At 46.1% G+C, this 24,242-nt stretch overlaps 1 protein-coding gene across 1 annotated transcript; it reads right to left on the bottom strand.

Moving 5' to 3' along the window:
• Positions 1-7,093: 7,093 nt before the first annotated feature.
• On the bottom strand, positions 7,094-23,207 carry ADRB2 (adrenoceptor beta 2). The gene has a single exon (XM_037044967.1). It carries the CDS (start codon positions 22,969-22,971, stop codon positions 21,715-21,717), a length of 1,257 nt encoding a protein of 418 aa, XP_036900862.1. The 5' UTR covers positions 22,972-23,207; the 3' UTR covers positions 7,094-21,714.
• Positions 23,208-24,242: the final 1,035 nt, after the last annotated feature.

The raw sequence follows: 24,242 nt of genomic DNA on the forward strand, positions 1-24,242 counted from the left end.
TGAGTTGTCATAGATTATGAGGAAGAAGAAATAAGAGACTAAAAGGCAAAAATGGAGGCATAAGAATAATTGGAAAAGGAAGAAGGAAAAGTTGAAAGTAAAAATTGTTATATGAGACTGATTTGAAATCCCAAGGTCCAAGGAAGAGACGTCTGGTCCAGGAAGGAGGGAGGTTGCCCCAGCTGTGTATCTTCCTCTGCCCAGAGTCTCACCTGTGACAGTGGGTGAAGCCTGTCCTCTTTGTGGTCCTTTGTAAAATGAAAAGAGTGGGTGGAATAAATGATCTAGAAGTAATTTCTAGAGTTCTTTTTATTTGTCACTTTTTGATTCAAAACCACAGACAGATCCTCAAATACAATCCTTTCAGGTATGTGACAATTTATTCCAATCAGTCAGTGGTTTTGAAGGCCAAGGGACAGAATGAAATAAGGGGCAAAATGCAGAGCTCCTTCCCCTAAACAATTGGCAAGGCATTGCCAAACTCCTGATGACACCTGAACACCATCCCAATAATAAAAACCTCTACATTTGTATTTGCGCCTTTTGAAACTTACAAAGTGCTTTCACGTATTTTATTTCATGTAAGTCTTACAATAAATGTGAGAGGTATTATTCTTCTCAAATTACCAACAAGGAAATGAAGACACTGAGGGATAAGTGATTTGCCCAAGGTCACCCAGGGTACCAGTCAGCCCCTGTTTGTTCTCCGAGCCTTTCCTCATTTTCCACCTGTTCTTAGCATCACAGGGACCAGCATGCTCCAGGCTCCTTGCCCTGCTGCTCCAAGGCAAGTTTGGCCGGTAAGAGTCTATGATAGTGAGATAGGCCAGTAAGACAGGACGAAGGGAGTAGGGAAACTGAGACAGACAGCTGAACAAAGTGGACAAGGAATTTACAGCCAGATACAGAGGGTCCCCTCCCTAGAGATAACATCTAGGCCCCAGGTGTATTTCAGCTGCAGGCCTGGAAGAGCTGCAGAACCAGGTGACTCCAGGACCAGCTGTGATGACTAAAGGACCCTCTGCCCTGGAGCCAACCAATCATCAGAGACCATGACCCCCCCCACCCCGACCCCAGGATACACTTGGAAAGCTAATGAATACCTATAGAAATCCTCCTCTGAGACCTCTCCTAAAATTCCCCTCTGCCAGAGAAAGGTAAAGGCCTCAAGGCAAAAAGTGCTTGCTACTACTCTTGGGAGTAGTCATTCCCTTTCTTCCTTTATCCCCTCATTTCTTCCCTCACAGGTACCCTAAGGGACCCTGAGACTTGTAGTCATGGGAGCAATGGGCAGCCCAGCAGCTTATCCCAGGCTAATCCCCTGACCCTGTCCCCAAAGCCCTCTTTTCTCTGACTTCTCTGTGAGCTAAGGCAGCCCAGCCTAGGCTCTCCTGTTGCCTCTTTTATTCTAAGCCCTTCCTTGTTTCATGGTCCCCAGCTTTAATAAACAGACCCTCATAGTGTCATTCAATCTTTCCTACATGAAGTCAAGAACCCACGCACCATTGGCTGGCCCTAGGGAGACCCACTCAGGGCCACGCCCCTGTCCATCTGGTAACAATAGAAAACTGAGGGAGAGGAGGAGGGAAGCCCGGCTCAGTCTTCTCCCTGTTTCCAGTGTCACCTCCATCAGTGGCTTCCTGTGCTCTGTGCCTCCAACTCCTGCCAAATAAATGCCCTGGTTTCTGGGATCTCATAACATCACCTTCTCCTGTGTACCTCCAGTGGTTTCTTCCTGCTGTTGCTAATCTGTGGTTCCTCACCATCCCGTTTAGCTTTTCAGTCCTTCTATCAGCTGTGCCTCCAATGCCTTCTAACATATTAACATGTTGAAAACCCTGGGGCGGTTTCTGTTTTTCTGGTTGGGCCAGACTGCATCCCCTGGCTGGGGAATCCTCTCCATGAGGAGCTGTGATGAGGGCAGAAACGATGTGAGACAGACCTGTGTACGCATGTATGCATGTGTGCATGCATGTATGCATGTGTACATGCGCATCTCGTTATCAGATGGTGAGAGCCTTTGCACCTGGGAATGCAGCAGCTCTGTCTTCGGATCCGAGGCTCCACGGTGCCTGGCTTGCAGGAAGCTCCAGTAAGAGTTTGCTGACCTAATGTATTTGTTTGTTAAAACAAACCAGGCCAGAGTGGCTGTTTACTCTCTGAGTTTATTTCCAAGTGTTTATTAGATATAATAACTACAGGTCCTTTTAGTGTTTAAAATGTAGAAATGAGCCATTTGACTGCATTCCACAAAGCCACACAGGGAACAGCATTCTCAGCAATTTCTGGAGGACCTTTCTGTCTTTGAACCACAAGAGTGATTTTAGATGAGAAGGTATTAGTTGAAACTTGGAAAAACGAACAGTCACCAAAGTTAGGAAGTAAGCAAAAACTGGTTGGCAGACACAGGAAAACCATTCATTTAAACTGTCTGGCCTTACACGCGGATGCAGGCAGAGTTTAACGGAGTGCGATAATGGATGGGGCTGGGAAAGCTGGGTGCTGGTGCCAGCGCTGCTACCCACCGTGTGGCCTTGGGCAAGCCATTCCTTACTAGAGCTTGGTTTCCTTGTTGGTAAAATGAAGAGGTAAGGTGAAATGCTCTTTTGCTAAAATATCCAGTAGCTACTCCATGTCTAGAGGATCAAGCCCAATTTTATTATATAAATGAAGATCTCACCTAATCTTACCCCAGGTTGCCTTTCCAGCCCTCGCACCCCAGCCTGCAGTGCCACCTGCTCGGCCGCTCCTTCACCTTTACAACCCTGTTTTCTTTACTTATAATTCTTTTTTCTGCTCTCTTTACCCTACTTCATGGCTCAGCTTAAATTTCCCTCCTTTTTCGGCAGTGGTCTCATGTTCCCACTCCTGTTGGGATAAAAAATTTTCTTGTCTTGGAGAGGAGGTATTGGGTGCTGCCTCTAAGACAGTGAGCTTTGGAACATCCCAATGAGTGTTTTTAAACTCTGGGCCTGCAGTTTACTGTTGCGTGACATGGGGAAAGTTACTGTATTTTGCCATGTATAATGCATACTTTTCTGCTCAAATTTTTGAGGGGGAAGTAAGGATGCAAATTATACATGAGTAGTACTGGTTCCATATCTATATAAATGTTTTTAATTCATTTATTTAGGCTTATGTGTTAAAAGTGTAACTCTAGAAAGCAATAACGATATCCGGATGCAAATTAATACCCTGAAATATGATAATCAGTTTTGTTTTTAAACATAAATTAACAATTGAATTAAAAAAATTGAAACAAAAGATTTATTTGAAAGTTGAGGCCAAAAATTTGGGTGCATATTACACATGGCAGAATATAGTATATGCTGATGATACCTCAGTTTCTTCATCTGCAAAGTGTTGACCGTGATGGTATCTATATGAAGTTTCTTATGTCAGACGACTCAGAGAGATTCCCATTTTCCTGGTTGGACACAGACTAGACTACTTGGTGAGGGAGTAATAGGTGTATGAGAGCTGTAAACAGGACATAAATGGACTGAGGCAATATAGCAGACATATGTAGGTGTGTCTATCTTCTTATGAAACAGCCCGAGTCTTTCCACTCTCATCTAAACTTACTTATTTTTGGATATCTAGCCTCACACAATGATTGACATGGCAGGCACTAGGAAATGTTTGCTGGCATTTACTTCTGGCAAAGATTAGATTAAATAATGCATTCTGTGCCTAGAAGAGCACATGCACATTTACATGCTTGGTGATACAACTGTCATGATCATTAATGATTATTTGGGTTCCACTGGGTTTTACTTTACTGTATTATAGCAGCTGTTATATTATCTTATCATTCCATTGTCATGTGTCCATCTTTCTATTAAACCTTGATCTAGTGAAGGGTAGAGCTGTTGTCAACTGAAATGTATTCCTTCAAAATTAATTTGTTGAAGCCTGGAGCCCCAGAACCTCAGAATGGGGCTGTATTTGGAGCCAGGGCCTTTGAAGAGGTCAGTAAGTTAAGATGAGGCCTTTAGGGTGGACCCTAATTTCATCCGACTAGTGTCCCTCTGAGAAGAAGAGTAGGGCACACAGAGAAACACCAGGGATGTGGGTGCACAGAGGAGGGACCACGTGGAGTGGTGGGAGGGGGGGTGGCCTCAGAGAGAACCGACCTGGCACCCTGGTCTTGGATTTCCAGCTTCCAGAGCTGGGAGAAGATAAATACCCACTGTTACAGCACCCAGTCTGTGCTGTTTCTCATGGCAGCCCTGCCAATCTAATGCAGAGACTTGTGTTTTATTCCCTCAACAAATATGCATGGAACACACGTTCCGTGTGTACAGATTCAGATGTACAACTCTACAACACGTCATCTGTGTATTGTATCGTGTTCACTGCCCACGGTCAGTTCTCCTTCTATCACTGCTTATCACCCCTTTACCCTCTTCTACCTGCCCATGCCCCTTTTCCTCTGGTAAGCACCACGATGTTGTCTGTGCCTATGAGTTGTTTTTTGGCTTTTGTTTGTTTTTTAAGATTTTTATGTATTTATCTTTAGAGGGAAAGGGAAGGAGAGAGGGAGAGAAATATCAATCCATTTTTATGTATTATGCACCAGGGCACAGAGGGCTGAGAAAAAGGGCTTCTCAGAAGCTTATAGTCTGGTGGGAGAGATCGACATTCAATAGATCACGTGAGTAGTGTGGAAAGAGTGAGAAAGCAGAGGTCAGCGTGCTCTGTGGGAGCCCAGGGCTGTGTGGGGGTTGGGGGTGATAACAGAGGGATGTTTCTTTGGAGGTGTCGCTGTACCCTCAGCACAACTGCCGTGCTGTGCCCACAGCCCATCCTCTGTAAATGTGGGCTGGCTTTTAGTGGCAGCTCTGATCTCTCAGTTCTCTCTGTGGAATAACAGATTTCTTAACACTCAAGGCAGAATAGACCAAGGGCAGAAGCTACTAAGTGCAGACTTCATGAAGATCACAAAGCTGGGGCAGTGGGAAGACCGATGGATGAGAAGGAGAGGAAGTGGGTTCTCATCTCAGCTTTGCCACATGCTGCCGGTGCGGTGACCTGACAACGCCCTTCCCTTGTCTGGACTCCATTTCCTCCTCTTTAAAAATGCAGAGGTTGGTGGAGTTCATCTCGAAGATCTCTTCCAGCTCTGAGACATCTTGTCTGAAGTTTAGTTCATGAAAGATGAATGTTGAAAGGAGGAAGAAAGGGGCAGAGGGAGGGAGGGAGGGGGCGGTGAGCCTCCACCAGTTCTGTTAGGAGACCCTAGCCAAGAGGTTGCTTCTCTCTGGGGGCCAGTTTCTTTTTCCTTAAAAAATGAGGGAGTGACTTATCTTTCACATTCTTTTTGTTTGCAAAGATTTTATGACGACAAGTATTTGGGAACCCTTGAATCTTCTGTACCTGAGTGTGAATTAATTTCAATAGGAAAACATCCCTCAATTGAGAGGATGCAGCAGGTTCAGCAGGACAGCCTCTGTCCCCACTCACTTATTTCAGGTAGGATCACGTCAACTGATTTATCTTTCAAACAGGATGGCTTAGAGATACAACCCTTTACTTCCCATGTATCTTTGACTTAATAACTAGACCATCAACTAGTCAATCCCCACTGAAAGAATCCAAAACATACAAAACTAACAATTGGTCTGTTGACATTTCCTGCAAAGAAAGTAACAACTTTTATTCAACCACTCACAGTGAGGAACAGGTACCAGAAGTATCTTAAAAACCAAACTTTGTTAGCATAGTTTGGACTGAGAGCAGATCAATTAGAAAAAAAATTAAGTTATCAACATCCAACAATAGATAAATGCTTATGTTAATTTTATTACATTCATATGAAATTTTATGCAAGACTTAAAATAGCATTTTAAAAAATTATTTCACAACATTTGGAGACACAATATAGTAAGTACAAAAAAGCAGGATACAAACCATGATTTAACATAATCTTAATTTTTATTAAATACATAAAATATATATGTATCATACATATACATAAAAAAGACCTGAAAAAGAAAGAAATACTCTGAAATGTTAACAGAAGTAAGATCCAGGAGGAAGAATGAGTGATTTTATTTGCTTCTTTATACTATTCTGCATTTTCAAATTTCCATCAGTATGTATTCATTCCTTCATTTAGTCATTCAGCAAATATTTCTCGTGTTAACTATGAGCCAATCATATTGCAGATGCTAGTGATAGAGGTTAATCTCAGCCCTCCTGCAGCTTAGCCTCTAATGAGTTAACCCAAGTAATGAAGAAGAATCAGTTAACAAATAAGATGATGTGGATGATGTCACATGCTGTGAACACATCCAATCAGGGTGATGGGAAGGGAGTGAGGGGGGCTGTGCCCCTGCTTCACATGGATGATCAGGGAGGGCAACCCTGAGGAGGGGCCATTAGCCCTGAGACTGAGTGACACAGAGAAGCCGGAAGGTCTGGCAGAAGAGCATTCCAGGCTGCGTGGAACTAACCCCACTGGGCGCCATGGGTCTTGGAAGAAGCTTGGCTTCCACTGCAGGTGCAGTGGGGGCCACAGAAAGCTGATGCTCCGGGAGTGACAAGGTCATGCGCTGCTCAGAAAGATGACTCTGGCTGCAGAGTGGAAGCTGAGTAGAAGCAGGGAGACCTCTTACGAGACATGTTTTTCTTTGCAATTTGCCAAATCTGTGACATCAGTTTCCACTACTGTGCAACAAGAGACTGTTGGGCAAAGTCAATGATTTCTAAGAGCACTTCCAGCACTTAAAAGTAAAAGACATGATTTTGTGTAGCTGCTGACCATTTTAAAAAAGGTGTCTACACTTCTTAAACACAGGGACCAAGCCTTACTTCCCTCTGTATTCCCACCTGGCACCTCGAAGGCCCCAGGGAAGGAACACAGTGTGTCTGGAATCTGTGGGAAGTGTCATCAGTCCTCAGAGACAGTTTCCTCTGCGCTTCCTTGGGAACTCACCTGCCGGTGCCTTTGTCCTGAAGGCAGCAGGAAGCCACTGAAGGCTTTTCAGCAAAGCCAACTTCTACATGTAGGAAGTTCACTCAGGCAGTGAGGAAGGGGGTCTGCAGGGGGCCAGGTGTGGGAGCGGAGAGACATTGTTTTCCTAGAGAATCCTCCTGGGCTGTGAATTTTCAAGGGAGGCCACCTATATGACAGGAGAGGCCTGCCTATGGGAATGGGTTACCTCAGCACAAAACCACCTTTACTGGGGGCTGCAAACCTGGGAGGGGAGAAAGTGCGGGGCTCCACCTATTTATAGTAGGGGGAAATGAGGCACAAAGAGACAAAGTGACTCATGTGCCAAGGATTTCTGACTTCAGGGCCTCCTCTCAGCTAATGGGAAAAGCAGACTCCACTTAGCGTGTCATCCATGGAGGGGGAGGGGCTTTGCCTGTGCCAGATGGAAATGAGCATTGGGGTGGGGTGGGGTGGGAAAGGGGGAGGCAAGTATCCCCAGCAGAAACCGTGACAAACACTCCAGTACCTTCATTTTGACACTCCCATCATCCAAGACGGGCTAAAATTGGCTCTAGAGCTTGTGTTGTGAAACCAGAGCAGATCAAACAAAAGAAATAAGTACAATCTGAGTCAGCCAGATAATAATCCTTGTGAAGTACATGCAAATCCAAGCAAAAATAGATCTGAGATACTTTCCCAAGAGACACAGAGCCTGGAGATCCTGGGACCTAACCCTTCACGTGAAAGACGGGGAGGGCAGTACCCCACCCTGGAGATGGACAGTGAGTTTGCCTGCACAGCCCAGGCTGGGACTCGAACCCAGCTCTCCCCGTGCTGAGGTCAGGGCTCATTTGCCTCCTTTACAACGAGTTCTGCGTCTAACTCTGTTTGCCAAACCTATAGACAGGCACGAGGGCAGGGGGCAATTACAGTGAGCTCAAAGCAGCTCGTGTGTACTGTGTGTTGCTATGTACACACACAGCTTTCGGTTGATGAGGTCTTTTCTCATTAAGTAGTGTGGGCCATCAGCGTTACTTAAATGTCTGCATTCACCACTCCAGTTCAGCGGCGCACACAGCTCCTGGAACCTAGCGGCAACTCTAGCACCTCCCTGTCCCCCTCATCTGACAGATGAGGGTGGTGTCCTGGAATGATGGGGCTGCTGCCACTGAAACCAAACCGGGTGACCCAGGTCCAGCGTTCTTTGTAGACTGCAGGAAGGGAAGCGGTGTTCTTAATGTATATGCCTTACTCTCTGTTCTCAAGCACAGATTCTCAAAAGGAAGGTAGGAGGGAGCTGGGTAATCTCCACCTCACCACTTTGGCTGACATCTCAGTACCCTGATTAGTACATGTTAAATTTCTAAAGAGGAGCTTTAACTTCTTTGGCAGTTTTTGCCACCCTCACAGTCACACTCACAGTTATGCATTAAATAAACATTTACTGAATGTCCACTCTGATGGGTCTTTTATGTACTTATAATCTCTTCCAATTTTCCTAATACCATGATGCAGTGTCATCATTCCTGTGTTTTCCACAGAGAGAAGCACAGACATTTGTCCAGGTCATAGACTTAGGATGGGGCAGAGCAGGGATCGGACCTTCTGTTGACTTATGCTGAGCACCTCACATGTGATGATCTGGACCACCCTGTGGACACTGTATGGCTCGGTCTCACGGTCCTAGAGGATCCCATCCTCTTCTGGGCTTCTGAGCACAGCTGTGAGCTCCCCATTACCCTCCTAGAGGTTCAGGGTGGGATTCCTGGTAGCCAACCCCCACGGCAGCTGGGGGAGGCTGTGCAGAGGCCCAGAGCAGAGCAAAGATCATTCACTTGTAAGAACTGATTTCCTTGAGGAATTTGGCCTATCGATATGAAGGGAATACAACAAGAGTGAATTGAAAAGGGATGGACTCAGCCTGCAGAAAATCAAATAGAACATGGGATATAGTTTTAAAGAAAGTTTGCTGGTGGAATCCCCTCTGTGTTTTATGGGTACACACCTTTCAGAACAGACCCTGAGAACTTCCTACACAGAAACAGAATTTCCTCTCCTGTCCTTGCTGGCATTTTGTTTCTGCTTTAATGTCTCCAGAAACAGGAAGTGGATTACCTTTCAGGCTATTGTAATTTTTAGAAAGTTCTAGTCTTCGTCTGTCTCCTAGATGTATCCATGCATTGGGCCCAGAGCTGCCCTTTTGTTTGCAAAAATGAAATCCGCTTCCTCCCAGCGGTACTCTGGATAATTTGAAGACAACTTTCACTTTTTTATTCCAGTGTCCCTCCTTGTGTGCTGAGCAGAGTGGGAAGTTTGCACGAAGTTAATCGGTGTCCTCTCTAAAACAAACACATTGAAACAAACAGACAAAAGCCCATAAATAGCACTCTGTGGGCATGCTAGGTCAATCTAGGTCAACCAGGTATGTTTCCTGCAAGGCTGCTCAGAACAGTTACTGTGCTGCTGCAGAGTGTGAGCTTCGACCTGGAAAACACTGTGCAAAGTTTCCCAACCTTTGGCCTCCCATACTTTTGTGCTCTCACCGTCTTTTTCTTCCAATGTACTTTTTAATATTTTCCATGTATACCATCAGAAACACTGGAAAGGGCTTCCTTACAGAAATCTAGGTTCTTATTATTGTCTCTAAGCTTAAAAGTTAGGCTCCTCCAACTCTTTATTTCAAGACAAACTGTCGGGTTTTCTTTCAATCTTTGCTCCTGTAGGACTGTTGTAATAAAACACGGGATGCTCAGTCACATTTGAATATCAGATAAATGATCTCTTTTTTTGGTATAAGTATCTTCCATGTAATATTTGGAGCATACTTATATGAAAAAAAAGTTGTTGCTTATCTGAAATTCAAATGTGCTTATCATCCATTCAAATGGATGGCCTACATTTTTATTTGCTAAATCTGACAAGCCTAGAAGGTCCAACCTTCTTCCCTTAAAAAAATGTGGACCTCAGAACTGGACACAGTTCCCAGCCACATTTTTAAAAGGGAACTTGTAATATTTTTATGAATGGTTAGTGGCCAGTCTGAGATTGACAGATAGCAGATAGCTTTCTGGATCCACTGGCAAAGTCCAGATACACCTTTTCATATTTTTTCAGCCCTTACTGTTATTCATAAGTATGTGTTAGTATTAGCAAGCTGTACCCGAATACCATTTATAATTCCCCTTTCATTGTCTGTCTTCTTCATTAAACTGTAAGAAACTAAACAAAGAGGCCAACCATGCTCTGGCTGGGTGGCTCAGTTGGTTGGAGAATTGTCCCATACACCTAAAGTTTGTTGGTCCGATTCCCAGTCAGGACATATACCTTGGTTGCTGGTTTGATCCCTGATTGGTACCCAAATGGGAGGCAAGCAACAGATGTTTCTCTCTCTCTCTAAAAATCAATAAATATATCCTCAGATGAGGTTTAAAAAAAATAGGGACCAACCGTGTCTACTTTGGTCATGGTCGTACCCTTGGTAGTTAGCACTGGCATATATACATGTTCAAAGAGTTTTTGAGCACATGAATACATGAATTACACACTTTGGAAAGCTAAGTAAACCAAGTAAGCTGACACTCCAAGAAGAGATTGTCAATGAGAGCTTTCCTCACCATTGGGATCTGTCATCTTCCCCAAGCTTTCCCAGACCCACGAAATCCTGTTCGCTTGTGCTGAAGCCAATTCTATTGGAAGATATGTGTGCAAAACAAGAACATCTAATTGCTATGACTAAAATAACACATTTCAGCCAAACACAAGCCATTTTCCAGAAGTTAAAATTCTTCTTGGAGCCTGCAATTTTTATCGAGGTGTGGAACTTGGCCCTTCAAAGCAGGTTGGCCTGTGCCCAGTGGGTGTGGGATTGGGACAGATCACACTGGGTTTTCCCACAGAAACATCCTGGTCTGAGAGGATTTGGGCAAAGCGAACAAGGACATCCTCAGTGGCGGGGCAGATATAGGAAGCAGGGCACAGGATTCTACAGCTCTGACCTGGTGATGTGTATCTGGTGTCCGGCATGTGTATGGAGCCAGAAAGGCTTGGGCTTTTGCTCTCAGTGGTAGTTGGTAGAGCTGGACACTGCCCACTCCTCATTTGAGCTACCAGTGTTTGCAGCTCATTCCCATCCTGGGGACTCTCCCTGAGCAGGCAACTACTTATCTGTAGCTTGACAACTGTGGCTTCAGTGAAGGGGGTTGTTAACTATGAATTTATTTATAAGATAAAATGCAGCAGAGAGCAGAGGATACAGTGAGAACAGCACCAGGTCCTAGGAGGGTAGTAGAGTGTAGTCAAACTTGTGTTGTTTCCAAGGATAAGTATGAAGACCAAGTTCAAGTCCTACCCCAGCCATGTGTTAGCTCCATGCCCTTTAGCAAATCTTTTAACCTAAGTCTTTTTGTCTGCAAAATGGGAACAACTGGGCTGACCTCAGGGCTGTGAGGATGAGATGAGACGGCAGATATAAAAGCCCTCTGGAAACTGCCGAGTGCGGGATGACAGGAGAGGCAGTTACTACACAGCATCCCCTTGAGCAGAGCACTCCGGCTAGATGGATCTGGTAGGTTGCTGCCAAGATAGTACAAAATAGCACCCAACTGGGAGAAAAGAAGGATGTTCCTTACACAGCCTGAAGCAAAATAAAAAGGGCTTCCAATTACATTATATACTTTCTTTTAATTATGGAAGAAAACATTTGCCAAGCACATATTTGAAAACATACGCTCTCAGTAGGTAGGGGCCTTTGGACTATGGAAAAAATCCCTTGGGAACATCTTTATGGCCCTGACATGGGCAGCCGTAGGTGAGCCTTCAGTTCGGCATGAATGTTCCTATTGATTTCCTTGGAGTCTGTTGCTGGCCCTGGCAAAGGCCTTTGCTGGCTTTGCTGGTAAACAGGAGCCAAATGTACACAAGTATAGTTCTAATTCATTGGAAGAAAAATAATGCACGGTGTTGTGGCTGATAAATTCCTTGCTACTTCCCCTGCTGTGAGATGCTACACCCACCAGTGGAAAATTTGTTCATGTGTCAATATGTGTGTACATGAGCTTACTGTGCCAATGCAGCAAGGGTCAGAGCCGAGCATTGTGCCTGAATAAGGCTTTCCTGTTGGGCTTTGTCTGTTTCCTCCTCCTGTGTCGCATTCCCCGCAGCGGTCACTTAGGGAGCATGCTGCATCAAGTCCCACCGCAGTCTCCACCAGGACCTGCAGACCTCGGATTCCCTAGCCTTATGTTTACTTCTCAGCATTGCCAACTCACTGCAAAGAGCACTGCAGGCCTGGAGCTGGGCAGAGGTTCTGCTGACGACTCTGGGAGGGCACAAGGCAATCTTTATGCAACCCGACCTGCCCCTCCGCCCCTCAGCGCCTGGGCCAGGAATAGTCAATGATCGTGTTCTGGAAGAAACCCCACCTTGTCACTGGGTGCCCTGAGCCAAGAGGAGAGGAGCAGGGCTGAAGGCACATGCATGAGGCCAGCTGCAAAGCTCAGAGCTGCGAAGTCACAGGGATTGGCCCTGAGCACCACTTCCCCAGTCCCGCCCGAAGACAGGCCTAGTCCTGATGGTGCCCTGTGAGGAGGGTGTCTGCCGGCTTCCCCACGCCCACTGGATTTATATATACCATGCATATAAATACATATGGGTGTGTTCACAGAGGCAGCATTTGCAGGTGAATACAATATGTAAATATGCATTTCTAAGAAACACACAAGTGTGCCTGTGAACGCATATGTGTGCACTGATCTGCGTGAAGATGCTCTGCATGAGCAGGCACACCTTCAGAGATAGCCTCAAAATACAAATCTGATCTCTGCCGTAAACATATCAATGGCTTCTAAATGCTCTCAGGAAGAAGACCTTAATAGGGCTTACATGGCCCTTCAGTGTTGCCCCTGCCTCCTTCGACACCCTACTGTGCTCTCCCTCTACACAACAGCTGCACTGGCCTTCCTTCACTCAGACCTTCCTATGCACCAGGTTTCTTTTCAGCACAGGACATTTGCACCTGCTTTTCTCCCTGAGTGGCCTGTTCTTCTCTCCTCCCTAGCTTTCTTTAGCTCTCAGCTAAAACCTTTCTTCTTTGGGAGAATCTTTACTGAGCTCTCCCTATTAGTCAGATGTGCTCAAAATACCAGCTATCTCCATAGCACCGACCACAGTTGTAATTTTGCATGCATTTTACACACTGACTCAGTAAAAGCAAAGGTAAACTATTTTTGTTCACCTGCTGATCTTAAGCATCAAACAGGTCCTGGGACAAAAAAACACAACATGTATTGAGTCAAGGGTGTATATGCTTGCCTAGGAAGAGGGGTCAGTATATGAACCTGACCTGAGGTAGCAGTGGGACTGTGACTATTTGACATGGCACATTTGCTGATATGGCGCACATATCAGTGGGCTTAGGAACCCTCATGTATGGATTTATCTAAGAGAGAATGGTCAGATCTGAGTTTGTCAGTGTCCTAAAGGTGTGTACATATCCATGTGGGAGTAGACTTGTGTGAGCGTAGACTTAAAGACCCTTTAGTTGGGTGTATATCCATGTGAAAATGCATGTGTGTATCTGTGTGAATATGGGTGTTGGCATCAATGTCAAGGTCTGTGTGTGTGTTTATTTGGGTGTGTGCATTTGTGGAGGTGTGTGAATGAGTAATGCTCTTCTCTGCAACTGGGTGGGTCCCCCTTCAGATTTCTAAGTAGGAGGGTTATGTACATTAGGCAAATTGATTCATATAGACCTTAGCCTGATCTGCCTTAACCAAGGCGAGTGTCCAGGAGCACAGGGCACTGGACAAAGAGCCCGTCACAGGGGCAAAACCACCCTTCCTGCCTGTGTTGCTCTCTCCTGGTCTCCAGGCAGAGGCTCGGGGGCCAGGTGACCTCAATGCTAGTGCGAGGCAAAAGCGTGTACTTTCAATCAAGTCTCATTGCTCAAGACAATTTTCACCTTCCTTTTTTATAGTAATGCTACATTTATAATTGTTTTCATCTACAGTTTTATTTGATAGCACAGAAAAATTAAGGTTCTGTTTACCTGACAGCATTGCTATTTTCATGAATGCATACAGCTCTATGGGACCTCTTTTCACATGCCTATGTCCTACATCTTGTGCTCCTGAGCAGGGAAGGGTGGGGAGGAGAAGATGGTGTGATTTCTAGGTCCCCGAATGCAATCATCCACAGACCACCTGCTTCATGGTCCTCCAGAGGAAGTTGTGGCAAAACGCAATCTCTGGTCCTCAACCACAGCCCGTTAGATCAGAATCTGGGGGATGGGGATAGGGGCGCCAGGAACATGCATTTTCTCAGAAGTTCCCTCAAGTTATTGGGTTGGAACCCACTGCCATAAAATAAAATAATATCAGGAAACTCACACCAAAACTGATCCCACTAACTCTTCCACAGTTCCATAGAAAGAGGTTTTGAATGCTGGGCACCCAGGCCCTGAGGGATGAACCTTGGTTCTCTTAGGCTGAGGAAGGCAGGTGAGCATTTGGATTGAGAGGAGACACTGTGGGAACTTACACAAGAACGGGAGTCTGAATGTTTGTGGAAAGAACAGGCTTATTGGTGCAATACATCTCACGAGAACAGCGAGTACCTCTCAAACAAAACAAAACAAGACAAAGCAAATAACAGGATTGTCTGCAATATTTAGAAATGTCTAATAGGCTTTTTATAAAGAGAAAAACTGGGCAGTAGAATGGAGACAGAGTTGGGATTGTGAGGGAATCTCCCCAGAAAAGGTAGCTGTGGCTTTTAGATACAAGGCCGTGAGCTGCAAAATCAATATGGTGTGGTTGAAAAGAAAACAGGAGTTCCCTGGGACTCCGCTTTGGCTTTATCATGGGCGTCACTGCTGTGATTTTTTAAAAAATTGTTTTCACTTCTTAGATAAATGAACACATTAGAAACTCCAGTCTTCCCCTCACAGCACTGGAAAAATAATAATGAAACAAGCAGAAGAGACGGTCCTTTGTTAGTCCCTGAACTACCTCGTGGCTGACCCCACCTCCTGTGGCTGGGGTTTCTAGGTCTGTGCTCTGAGGGGTGATGGGCTGGATCAGTGCCCCTCTCATCCTGATAATCTCTAATGTGAAACCTCAGGTGCTGGCACAGGCTTGGGTGGGGGAATGGGAAAAGTGCCCCATTTCTAGATGTCAGGGGATTTCTGACTCAAAAGTAGTGATTTGACTTAGCGCACACTAGTACTCTGTTACCAGGAGCCTTCCTCTGCTTCCTACCTCTCCGGGGCAGCTCAGCCCCACCAAACTCACTCAGGACGAAGGACAGCGTGCTGCTAGCTTGCAGGGCCACCTGGTTTCCTAGTTTCTACTTAGCCACAACCTACCTAACTGGCACGGGCTTTCACCTTATTTCCAAGCTCAGAAGTTAATCAGGCCTCTCTGGGGCAAAAAAAATCCCTGGAGAGTCCACAAAATGTACCCATTAGAAATGTCCTCTTGGTGTGGTCTCTCTCCTTCTCTTGATTCGACCCCTAAACATGGAGCCTCTGGTCCAGTACACCTGGGTTTACTCCAATGGGCTCTGGAATCTTCAGCGACTTAACCCCTTTGAGTTTCAGTTTCCTTTCTGTATGATAGAGGCAAATATAATCATTAGCCATTATTATTGCAAGTGGTGCCCAATGGAATAGAAACCTGCTATTGCATTTTCAAATAGTAGGTATTGGTCACCAAGTAATTTGAATAGGCTTATTCTAATACCAGCTCATAGGCTGGGGCCGAGGCACAGGCACGTAACCAGGCAGACAGAGCCCTGCCCTGGGGGTTCCCCGGTGAACTGCTTTGAAAGTCAGAGCCCAGGTGCAGAGAGCATGCTTTCAAAGAGCCAAGTATAGAAACTTCTTTTCCTCCATCAGCAAGAGGCAGGGAGGAAGCATTCTGTCTAATTTATAAAATGTATCTCTGTAACCTTGTTCCTTAAAATGTGATCCATGCACCACCTGTGCTGGAAAAACCTGGTGAAATTGCTAAAATGCAGATTCTCAGGCCCCAGCTCAGATCTCCCAAGCTACAGGATCTGGGGGTTTAGACTCTTTTGTGCCCCTAAAACTTGAAAACTGCGGACTGTTGTATACTGCCTGGCTAATAGATCAGAAGGAATTATAATATCTGGATCATATTATGCATAAAATATATACAAGGAGGCATGTAAAAGTATTAGCAGTGGGTTTAAAATTCTATGAATAATCTAGTAATTCCATTTTTATTAAAAATATTTTTTTGCACACTGGATAGCCATGCTTAGGACAAGGACTGGGCCCATATGCATCCCAGCAATGATGATTGTGTCTAGCTGATAACGTTGTATGTGAGTTAGCTCATTTTGTGCTTTCATAATTTAAAAAAAAAGTCCTAGAATGAGTTCTATTACTTTTTGAACAAGAAAAAGAGTGTACTTTTAAAATAAAAACAATGCAGCCAGATGCACAGCCCTGAAGACTTCCTGAAATCTTACAGAATTTTGGAGAAAGAAGGAAATGCAGGACATGTGTCAACCAAATTATTACTCATAAGAGACGATGAGACAGATCAGAGCAGGCAGGTTGCTGGTTAGTGGCTGGGTTGAGCCAGACCCTGCATCTCCAGGCTCTTAGACCAAAGGGCTCTCAAGTGTTCGGTGCTGGCCAGGGACCTGCCTCCCTTCCTTTTAGGCCTGTGAGGGTGACAGAAAGACCACAGGAAGCGCAATGATTTTGAGGGTGGGGTAGGATGTAATAGCCTTTGCAGAGCAGACTAGGCAGCCTTCATTATTCTCTCTCTGGGAGTTAGTAGGTCATTTGCAAAAGGCATGGGAAGAACAGCTGATGAAAGGGTCTAATAGTTTGGAAAACTGCTTAACCTTACTGCTCTATTTCTGGATTTCCACCAGGGCCGAGGACTGTTGAGATCCTGATTTCCCTCAGAGGTTTTCCTGTTTAGGAATGCAGTGAAACCTCTGAAATGCAACTGAATTGGGGAGAAGGCTAGCTGGGATCAGGGGATGGTCTGAATACTTTTTAAAAACATTCAGGTCTATTGTTTCAAAAACACAGAATCACAGATTTGGAAGGAGCTTAGTCCAACTCCTACTCTGCAGGAACTCTGTGTGCTTTGTTCTGCACAGAACTTCATGTGGGCTTCCTAGAAGGTTCCCGGTGACAGGAGGCTCACTGTTCGCTTGGATAACCTCTTTCACTCTTAGAAACATCTTTCCTTACCTGAGCTAAAATGTACCTTCCTGCAAGGTTCTGCTTGCCTTCTAGTTTTTGTGTACAAATGATAAACTCTCTTCCTCCAATGGTTTTAAAATAACTAATGGCAGTTATCATGCACCAAATAGTCCTTTTTGCAAGCTAACCACCACCAGGATATTCTACCCTTAGTTATATGACAAATGACATCAACTCTAATTAGAAATATAAACTGCTGTTTCTACTTAGCCTGTATCTATTTGTCTATCTATCTATCTATCTATCTATCTATCTATCTATCTATCTATCTTCAGAGAGCTTAGAGACCACCTACTTGCACTAGCCCCATTATTTTACAGATCCAGGCCTCCTTGCACCTTATCCTGCTTCTTATTATTCATAAGACACCCATACTTCTCTAGTTCTTGAAGGTGCTTGGGCAGTTTGTTCTCTTAGGTATGTCAAAAATCCCTCCTTCACATTATATTTGCACTGCCAGTGAAGTAGGGACTAGTACAGAGCTGAATTGAGTAGATGTTATATTGTCAGTGAAAAGTCTCATTCCAAGTGCTTCTGCCCTCCTTGCTCTTTGCTGTCTGTCTGAAGATCATCTCTCTCCCTTTTCTCCAGTGATAGTTTGAATGGACAGCGCACCTATAGGGCCTCGTAGGCCTGCCACAGTTTCCTCACTGCTCAGTTCAGGAGACCTTCCTAACTCCGCAACCCAGCATGTGTTTCTGCTTGCCCCTGTGCTTGTGTAAAGCTTTCGCATCCTCTTTTCAGTGTGGACTGATTTTCTGAAAAGATAAAGCAAAGACTCAGAAGAGCAAACCAGGCATTTCAGCGGCTGGTTTCCTGTCCCCAGTCCTCAGCAACCATGCAGTCACATGCTTCAGAGGGAACATTCCTCGGTGCCCAAACCACAGCACTCTCCCTCTTCTTTCAACAAGGCATTGCACGTCCAGTTCTTACACTTGTTCTGGCACCAATCAGAAGCTGCCTCCTGCTGCTTCCTGGTTTGCATGTGTGCTAGGTAGGCCCCATGGGTGCTGGGCTGGCTTGAATCTGGGTTTCCATCCTGACCCTGTAGTGGGACAGCTGTGTGGCTTTGGAAAGTTACTTAAGCTTTCTGAGCCTCATTTTTCTGTTGTTAGATGAAGACAATTATGCTACCTACATCAAAAGCTTTTAAGAAGACCTAATACCTAACAGGTGCCTAGCACAGTCCTTTAGTAAGATTTACATTTAGTAAGATTCCATACAAAAGATCTGTTTAATACTAGTAATAAGATGCTACAGAAGGCAGAGACTGAAGCCTGTATTTTTCTCATACTGCACACAACATATGCTCTGTAACTACCTCCCAACTGATTCTGGTCTAGGCTTCTTTTGGCAATAGGTTCATCAGAAAACTTCTAAGCATCTTGTAATGACAGTTCCTCTTTCCAACTCCTTTTTCTCAGATTCCTTTCCCCAATAGTGATCTCGGGGTGGGGGCAGCCCACCCTGTCCTGCCACTTTGCACACCTGTCGACTTGCATCTCAGGATAAGGTTCTCATTTGACAGACTCTGAGAACTTGCTGTCCAGGCAAAGAAAACTATGATGATGAAGCTGACATAAACTTTATGTAACCAACCTGTCAGCAAACAGAGAAACAGGGGGACACTGACAGATTCCTGTCCCCAAAAGGAACAAAGCAAAACGAAAGGAGGTAAAAAGCAAGGGACTGAGATGTGCCTAAAATGTTCCCGCTTGTCAAGCTCTTTAAAGCTGATCAAATTTCTGAAAGTATTCCTAAAGGGACATGAATATGGCTACACTCCCTTTCACCTGGGGGTCTGAATTAACATTCGTAGCTGAACTTGTAACTGAAATCACATCAGATGCTCCTGCAACCAAAAGAGTATATGCGTGTATATACATATATACATATATAGTTTCCTAACAATATTTATGAGGACAAAAAAGTTTCCAACTTTTTTTAAGTAGGACTATGGGAAATTTCTACCCAGAGTGGCTTGAAACCCCTGGCAGGTCACAAAAAGTTAAGGATCTCCCAGCTGCCCAAATTGCTGAAGATGCCCTTGAAGATATCCTCTGTGGACTCTTGCTGAGTAAAAGAACCTTCTTTTTCTTGTCTTGGCTGTTATTTATTGCCTGAATTTTGTGTTAAAACCCAAAAAGCAATACATACATCAACTAAAGTGAATTTTTTTATATGACACCCCCAGGTCAAAGCCCCCACAATTGAGGGTAAGGGCAGAATTCAACGAGCACGTGGTAGAGAGAATGCACCAGTTCCCAGACTGCCTGACAGCCGGGTGCCCTGGGTGCATCTGCATCCCTGACAGCCTTGGCTTCTTACCTTGGACAGGTCATTCCCCTTTGCAGGCTTTTGGTCTCTTCTGATGCCAAATGTTGTCTTTGGGCTGTTCCCAGTCTGAGATCTCATGAGGCTGTGAGGAGTGGGAGCACTAGCCGGAGAAGCTGCCTGCACCTCTGGGTGTGGGGCCTAGGGCTGCAGGGGAATGTGGTAACAGGCAGGAAAGCCCTCAGAGGAAAACTAAAAGTGCTGAATGGCAGACACTCTCCAACTCTCCATGTTCCAAAATCGTGGGCACCTAACTTTCTTCATTGCTCACCCAGACACCCATCACTGAGCTGACAGGAAGCAGAAGGGGCCAATGCGTTTCTGGTTGGGGGCCGTGGCTGGGACAGAAGGGAAGAGAAAAGTGGAGTCAGCTTCATGAGCCAGTGAAATGGCAATGAACCCTGCAGGCTGATCTCCAGGCTGCTGTTGCCAAGGAGGACGATCCACTTGGTCAAACCTGGGCCAAGCTCTGGCTCAGACCCACATGCAAAAATAGAAAGGGGGTGAGAGAAGAAATGTGTTTACTTTTGTGATTTTCCCTCCTGTGCCTTCTAACAGCATTATCTCGCCAAAAACTGGCAGTAACTGCTCCCAGGCCTGGCTTCCATTGATAAAGCCTCCCAGATGATTCACGGCCATAGGCAGAGCCTGGGCAGCTGGAAGGTAAGTTTGGAAGGCAGCAGAATGGCCTGAAAAGAGCGCTGGCCCTGGGCCTGTCACTCTCCGGAGAACCACAAAAAACTTTCTCTGTGGCTGTACAAGAGAAAGGACTTACATTAGACAGAATCTCAAAATCTGTTCAGGTTTTTAAATTATATCTGTGGTGTCAGCCAGGGGTGAGTGCACCCTTCAAGGGGTATTGCAATGTCTGGGGACATTTTTGGTTGTCACAACTCAGGGAGTGCTATTGCTATCTCATGACTAGAGGCCAGGGATGGTGCTGAACATCTGACAATGTACAGGACAGACCCCACCGCAGAGAATTATCTGAGGCTGAGAAATCTTGCTTTAGAGTAAAGGAAGGAGAGTCAAAGGCAGGGGGACAGAAGGGACAGAAGTAAAGAGAGAGGAGGGGTTAAAACTCTGTTTCTAGGTCATGGGATATGCATCAGTTAAGTGTCTTCCAAAGTCCTTTCAGTTTCCCTTGAAACTACAGGGTGAAGTTTAGTAGTTTTTTTTTTTACGAGAACTTCTGTCTTATTCTTCAAATGCCAAGCCCCAAGACAGCACAAAGATCCCCACTATAAGACACAGCAGAGACACAAATGTAAGCAGCTATTAAGCAAGCAGAGCTAGAAGGTGGGTGGCGGGGGCACACGAAGGGACAAAGGGATGCTCTTGAGTCCATTTCTGTGAGTCAGTGTTTCTGATGTAACAACATAGAATAATCACCATAGGACCGGCCAGACGAGCTAGGCTGGGAACGGGCAGAACTGACCTGGGGCCCTAGAGTAGGGAGAGGTGCACGTCAGGTCACCTGCTGTGACAGACTCAAAGGCAAATGGAAGGGTTAAACAATCAGGGCATGCCATTTCTGCGCCAGTCCACATTAAGTCACCGGGCAGTTATTAAAAATAGTTACCTGTGGTTTCCAGTGGGAGAGGCAAGCACACTCCAGTCAAGGGGTTTTGGAGAAACAGGTGCAATGAAGTCATGGTCAAACAATTTATTTACTGTAAACTTTAGACTTTGCTCAGGAAAACAACGGAAGCTCCCCCTGAAATCCCTGCCTTGCAACACCCTGTTTTAGCAAATAAGAGGAACCGGCACAGACCATATTCACAGCTGCATGGTCCAAGATACCCCTGAACCTCCATTCCAAGGGTGCAAGAAGGAAGGTCTCCTTCAGATACAAATTACCAGCAGCAATATATTACTCCTAATACTTGACCAATGAGGTAGATACACAGAACGTCATCAAAACACAGCCGCCCCAGGTCCTCTGGGACTGAAGCCCTTCAGGCATAAACTTACAAGTTCCATGCAAAGAGGAACTGAACTGTACAATCACTCAACAATCACTCAAATACATTTTTTCTTTTTTTACAGCTTAAAAAAATAAAAAAGGGGCAGAAGGATGTTGTTCCTCCTGCACATCTCTATACAATTTTATTCTAAATTTATTACACTCAAGTTAAATAGTCTGTTTAGTGTCTTTTTAGGGGTGGGGGTCTTAAAAAGTAGAAAAACCACATCAGAGCAGTGAGTCATTCGTACTAGAATTCCTCCCTTGTGAATCAACACTATCATTAGGCACAGTACCTTGACAGTTCACAAAGTCTTCCCTGCCTGGGGCATCATCACACAGCAGTTTGTGGTCTTTCTCCTGTCCCAGGTGACAGCCACTCTGCTCCCCTGTGTAGTCAGATTTGTCATGGCTATTGCTGGAGTAGCCATTCCCATAGGCTTTCAGAGAAGACCTGCGCAGGCACAGAAGCTCCTGGAAGGCAATCCTGAAATCCGGGCTTCGGCAGTAAATGAGGGGATTGAAGGCAGAGTTGACGTAGCCCACCCAGTTCAGGAGGATGTAAACTTCCTTAGGGATGAGGTTATCCTGGATCACGTGCACAATGTTGACGATGAAAAAGGGCAGCCAGCACAGAGTGAAAGTGCCCATGATGATGCCTAAAGTCTTGAGGGCTTTGTGTTCCTTCAAGTAGAACTTGGAGGACCTGCGATGTCCATGCCAGGTCCTCCCATCCTGCTCCACTTGACTGAGGTTTTGGGCATGGAATCGGCCCTCGGATTTGTCAATCTTTTGAAGTTGTCTTTTGGCCACCCGGAAGACCCTGGAGTAGACGAAGATCATGACCACCAGGGGCAGGTAGAAGGAAACGATGGAAGAGGCAATGGCATAAGCTTGGTTCGTGAAGAAGTCACAGCAGGTGTCTTGCGCATAGCACTTGATGGCTTCTTGGTGGGTGGCCCGATACCAGTGCATCTGGATGGGCAAGAAGGAGGTAAGTCCTGACACAATCCAAACCACCAAAATGACCACCCGGGCCTTATTCTTGGTCAGCAGGCTCTGGTACTTGAAGGGTGACGTGATGGCAAAGTATCGATCCACTGCGATCACGCACAGGGTCTCAATGCTGGCAGTGACGCACAGCACGTCAATGGAAGTCCAAAACTCGCACCAGAAATTGCCAAAAGTCCACATTTTCATGAGAATGTGGCTGGCCCCAAAGGGCACCACTGCCAGGCCCATGACCAGGTCAGCGCAGGCCAGGGAGGTGATGAAGTAGTTGGTGACCGTCTGCAGACGCTCGAACTTGGCAATGGCTGTGATGACCAGCACGTTTCCAAACACGATAGCCAGGACGATGAGTGACATGACGATGCCCATGCTCACCACCCACGCCTCATCCCGTTCCTGCGCGATGTCTTGGTCCGGCGCATGGCTTCCGTTGGGTGCCAGCAAAAAGTCAGTTCGGTTCCCGAGTTGCCCCATGACGCGCAGGCTGGCAGGTGAACGCGCGAGGGCTGCCGGCGCACTCACTGCGCCTCAGAGGACTGACCTCCGGTGGGGCGCTGCGGGCAGCGAGGGGATTCCTGGAAGCCTCATTCAGCGGCCGTGGGGTGGGTGTGGTGGGTGCGTATCCTGCACTCAGCTTGTGGGGTGATCAGGGCTCGTGGTATCTGTCAGTCCCAGCCTGTGACCTGGAGCAGCCGCCTCGGAGTGCGCGCTGTCCGTTATGTGCACAGGACTTTAGAGGAGCTGCCTCCTTGATGACGTATGGGAACTTTCAGCCAATGGGGCACGGGCAACCCCAAAGAGACGAGGCTCCTCCCCTTTCCTGCCCCACCCCTCCTTCTCCCTCCCAGTACTGGGGCTGGCGCGGGCGGGGCCCTGGGTGGCTCCGGAGGGCTGGAGCTGGGGCCGCAGAGCTTACCGGTCAACCTGAGAGCTTTGGGCTCCTCTGTGGCTGCTACCTGTCTGCCCTGGGCGTCTGTGCGGCCTGAGGTCTCAGGGCAGAGGGCTGCACGCAGGCACTCCCCTACATTCGGAAACAGAGACGAATGCTCACGGAGACACGCACTGACAGGCACACACGCACCCCGACGGACATGCTCAGGCTTATACAGAACCACAGCCATCGACACTGAGACACGCCCGTCCAGCACACCGACAAACACCCTGGCTCTCAAGCGCCCAGGCTGACAGGCGCAAAGTCACCCCTGCCCAACAGAGAGGTAAACACAGCAGCACCCAGAAGAGGAAAGGCATGGGTGCACACAGAAAGAAGTAAACACACAATGCTCCCTTGGAGGCAAGCAGAGCACCCCATTCGGGTTCTCCAAAACCCTCACTCCTGCACCCAGACCTCCACCCTCACACGCGCACAGGGACAAAGACACATTCCCTTTTAAACATTTGGCAAGTCCACAGGAGGTGACTTCAACAGCTGCTGATTTCCTCAGCACGGTCGCTGTCAAGTACTTTGGGTGCCCTCCTTGGAAATCTGCAGGCATTGAGGCATACAATTTCACCCTTTGGGTTTCATTTGGAGCCAAGGTATAGTACATGGGTGTGTTTTGGAACAGAAAAAGTTGTATGCTTTAATTTTTAATTTTCAGGAGTGTGGCATCACTCCCTCATTTTTCTGTTGGAATAAATAAATGAGTTGAAAATGGAATCGTTTTCTTTTCAACCTCAATTTCTTCAGAAATCCCATTGCAATTAGAAAAATTCTTTCTTTCATCTGCTGTAAATTGGCTGAC

Source organism: Sturnira hondurensis, unplaced genomic scaffold, assembly GCF_014824575.4.
Source record: "Sturnira hondurensis isolate 20B ecotype Veracruz unplaced genomic scaffold, ASM1482457v3 Scaffold0004152, whole genome shotgun sequence".
NCBI lineage: Eukaryota > Metazoa > Chordata > Mammalia > Chiroptera > Phyllostomidae > Sturnira > Sturnira hondurensis.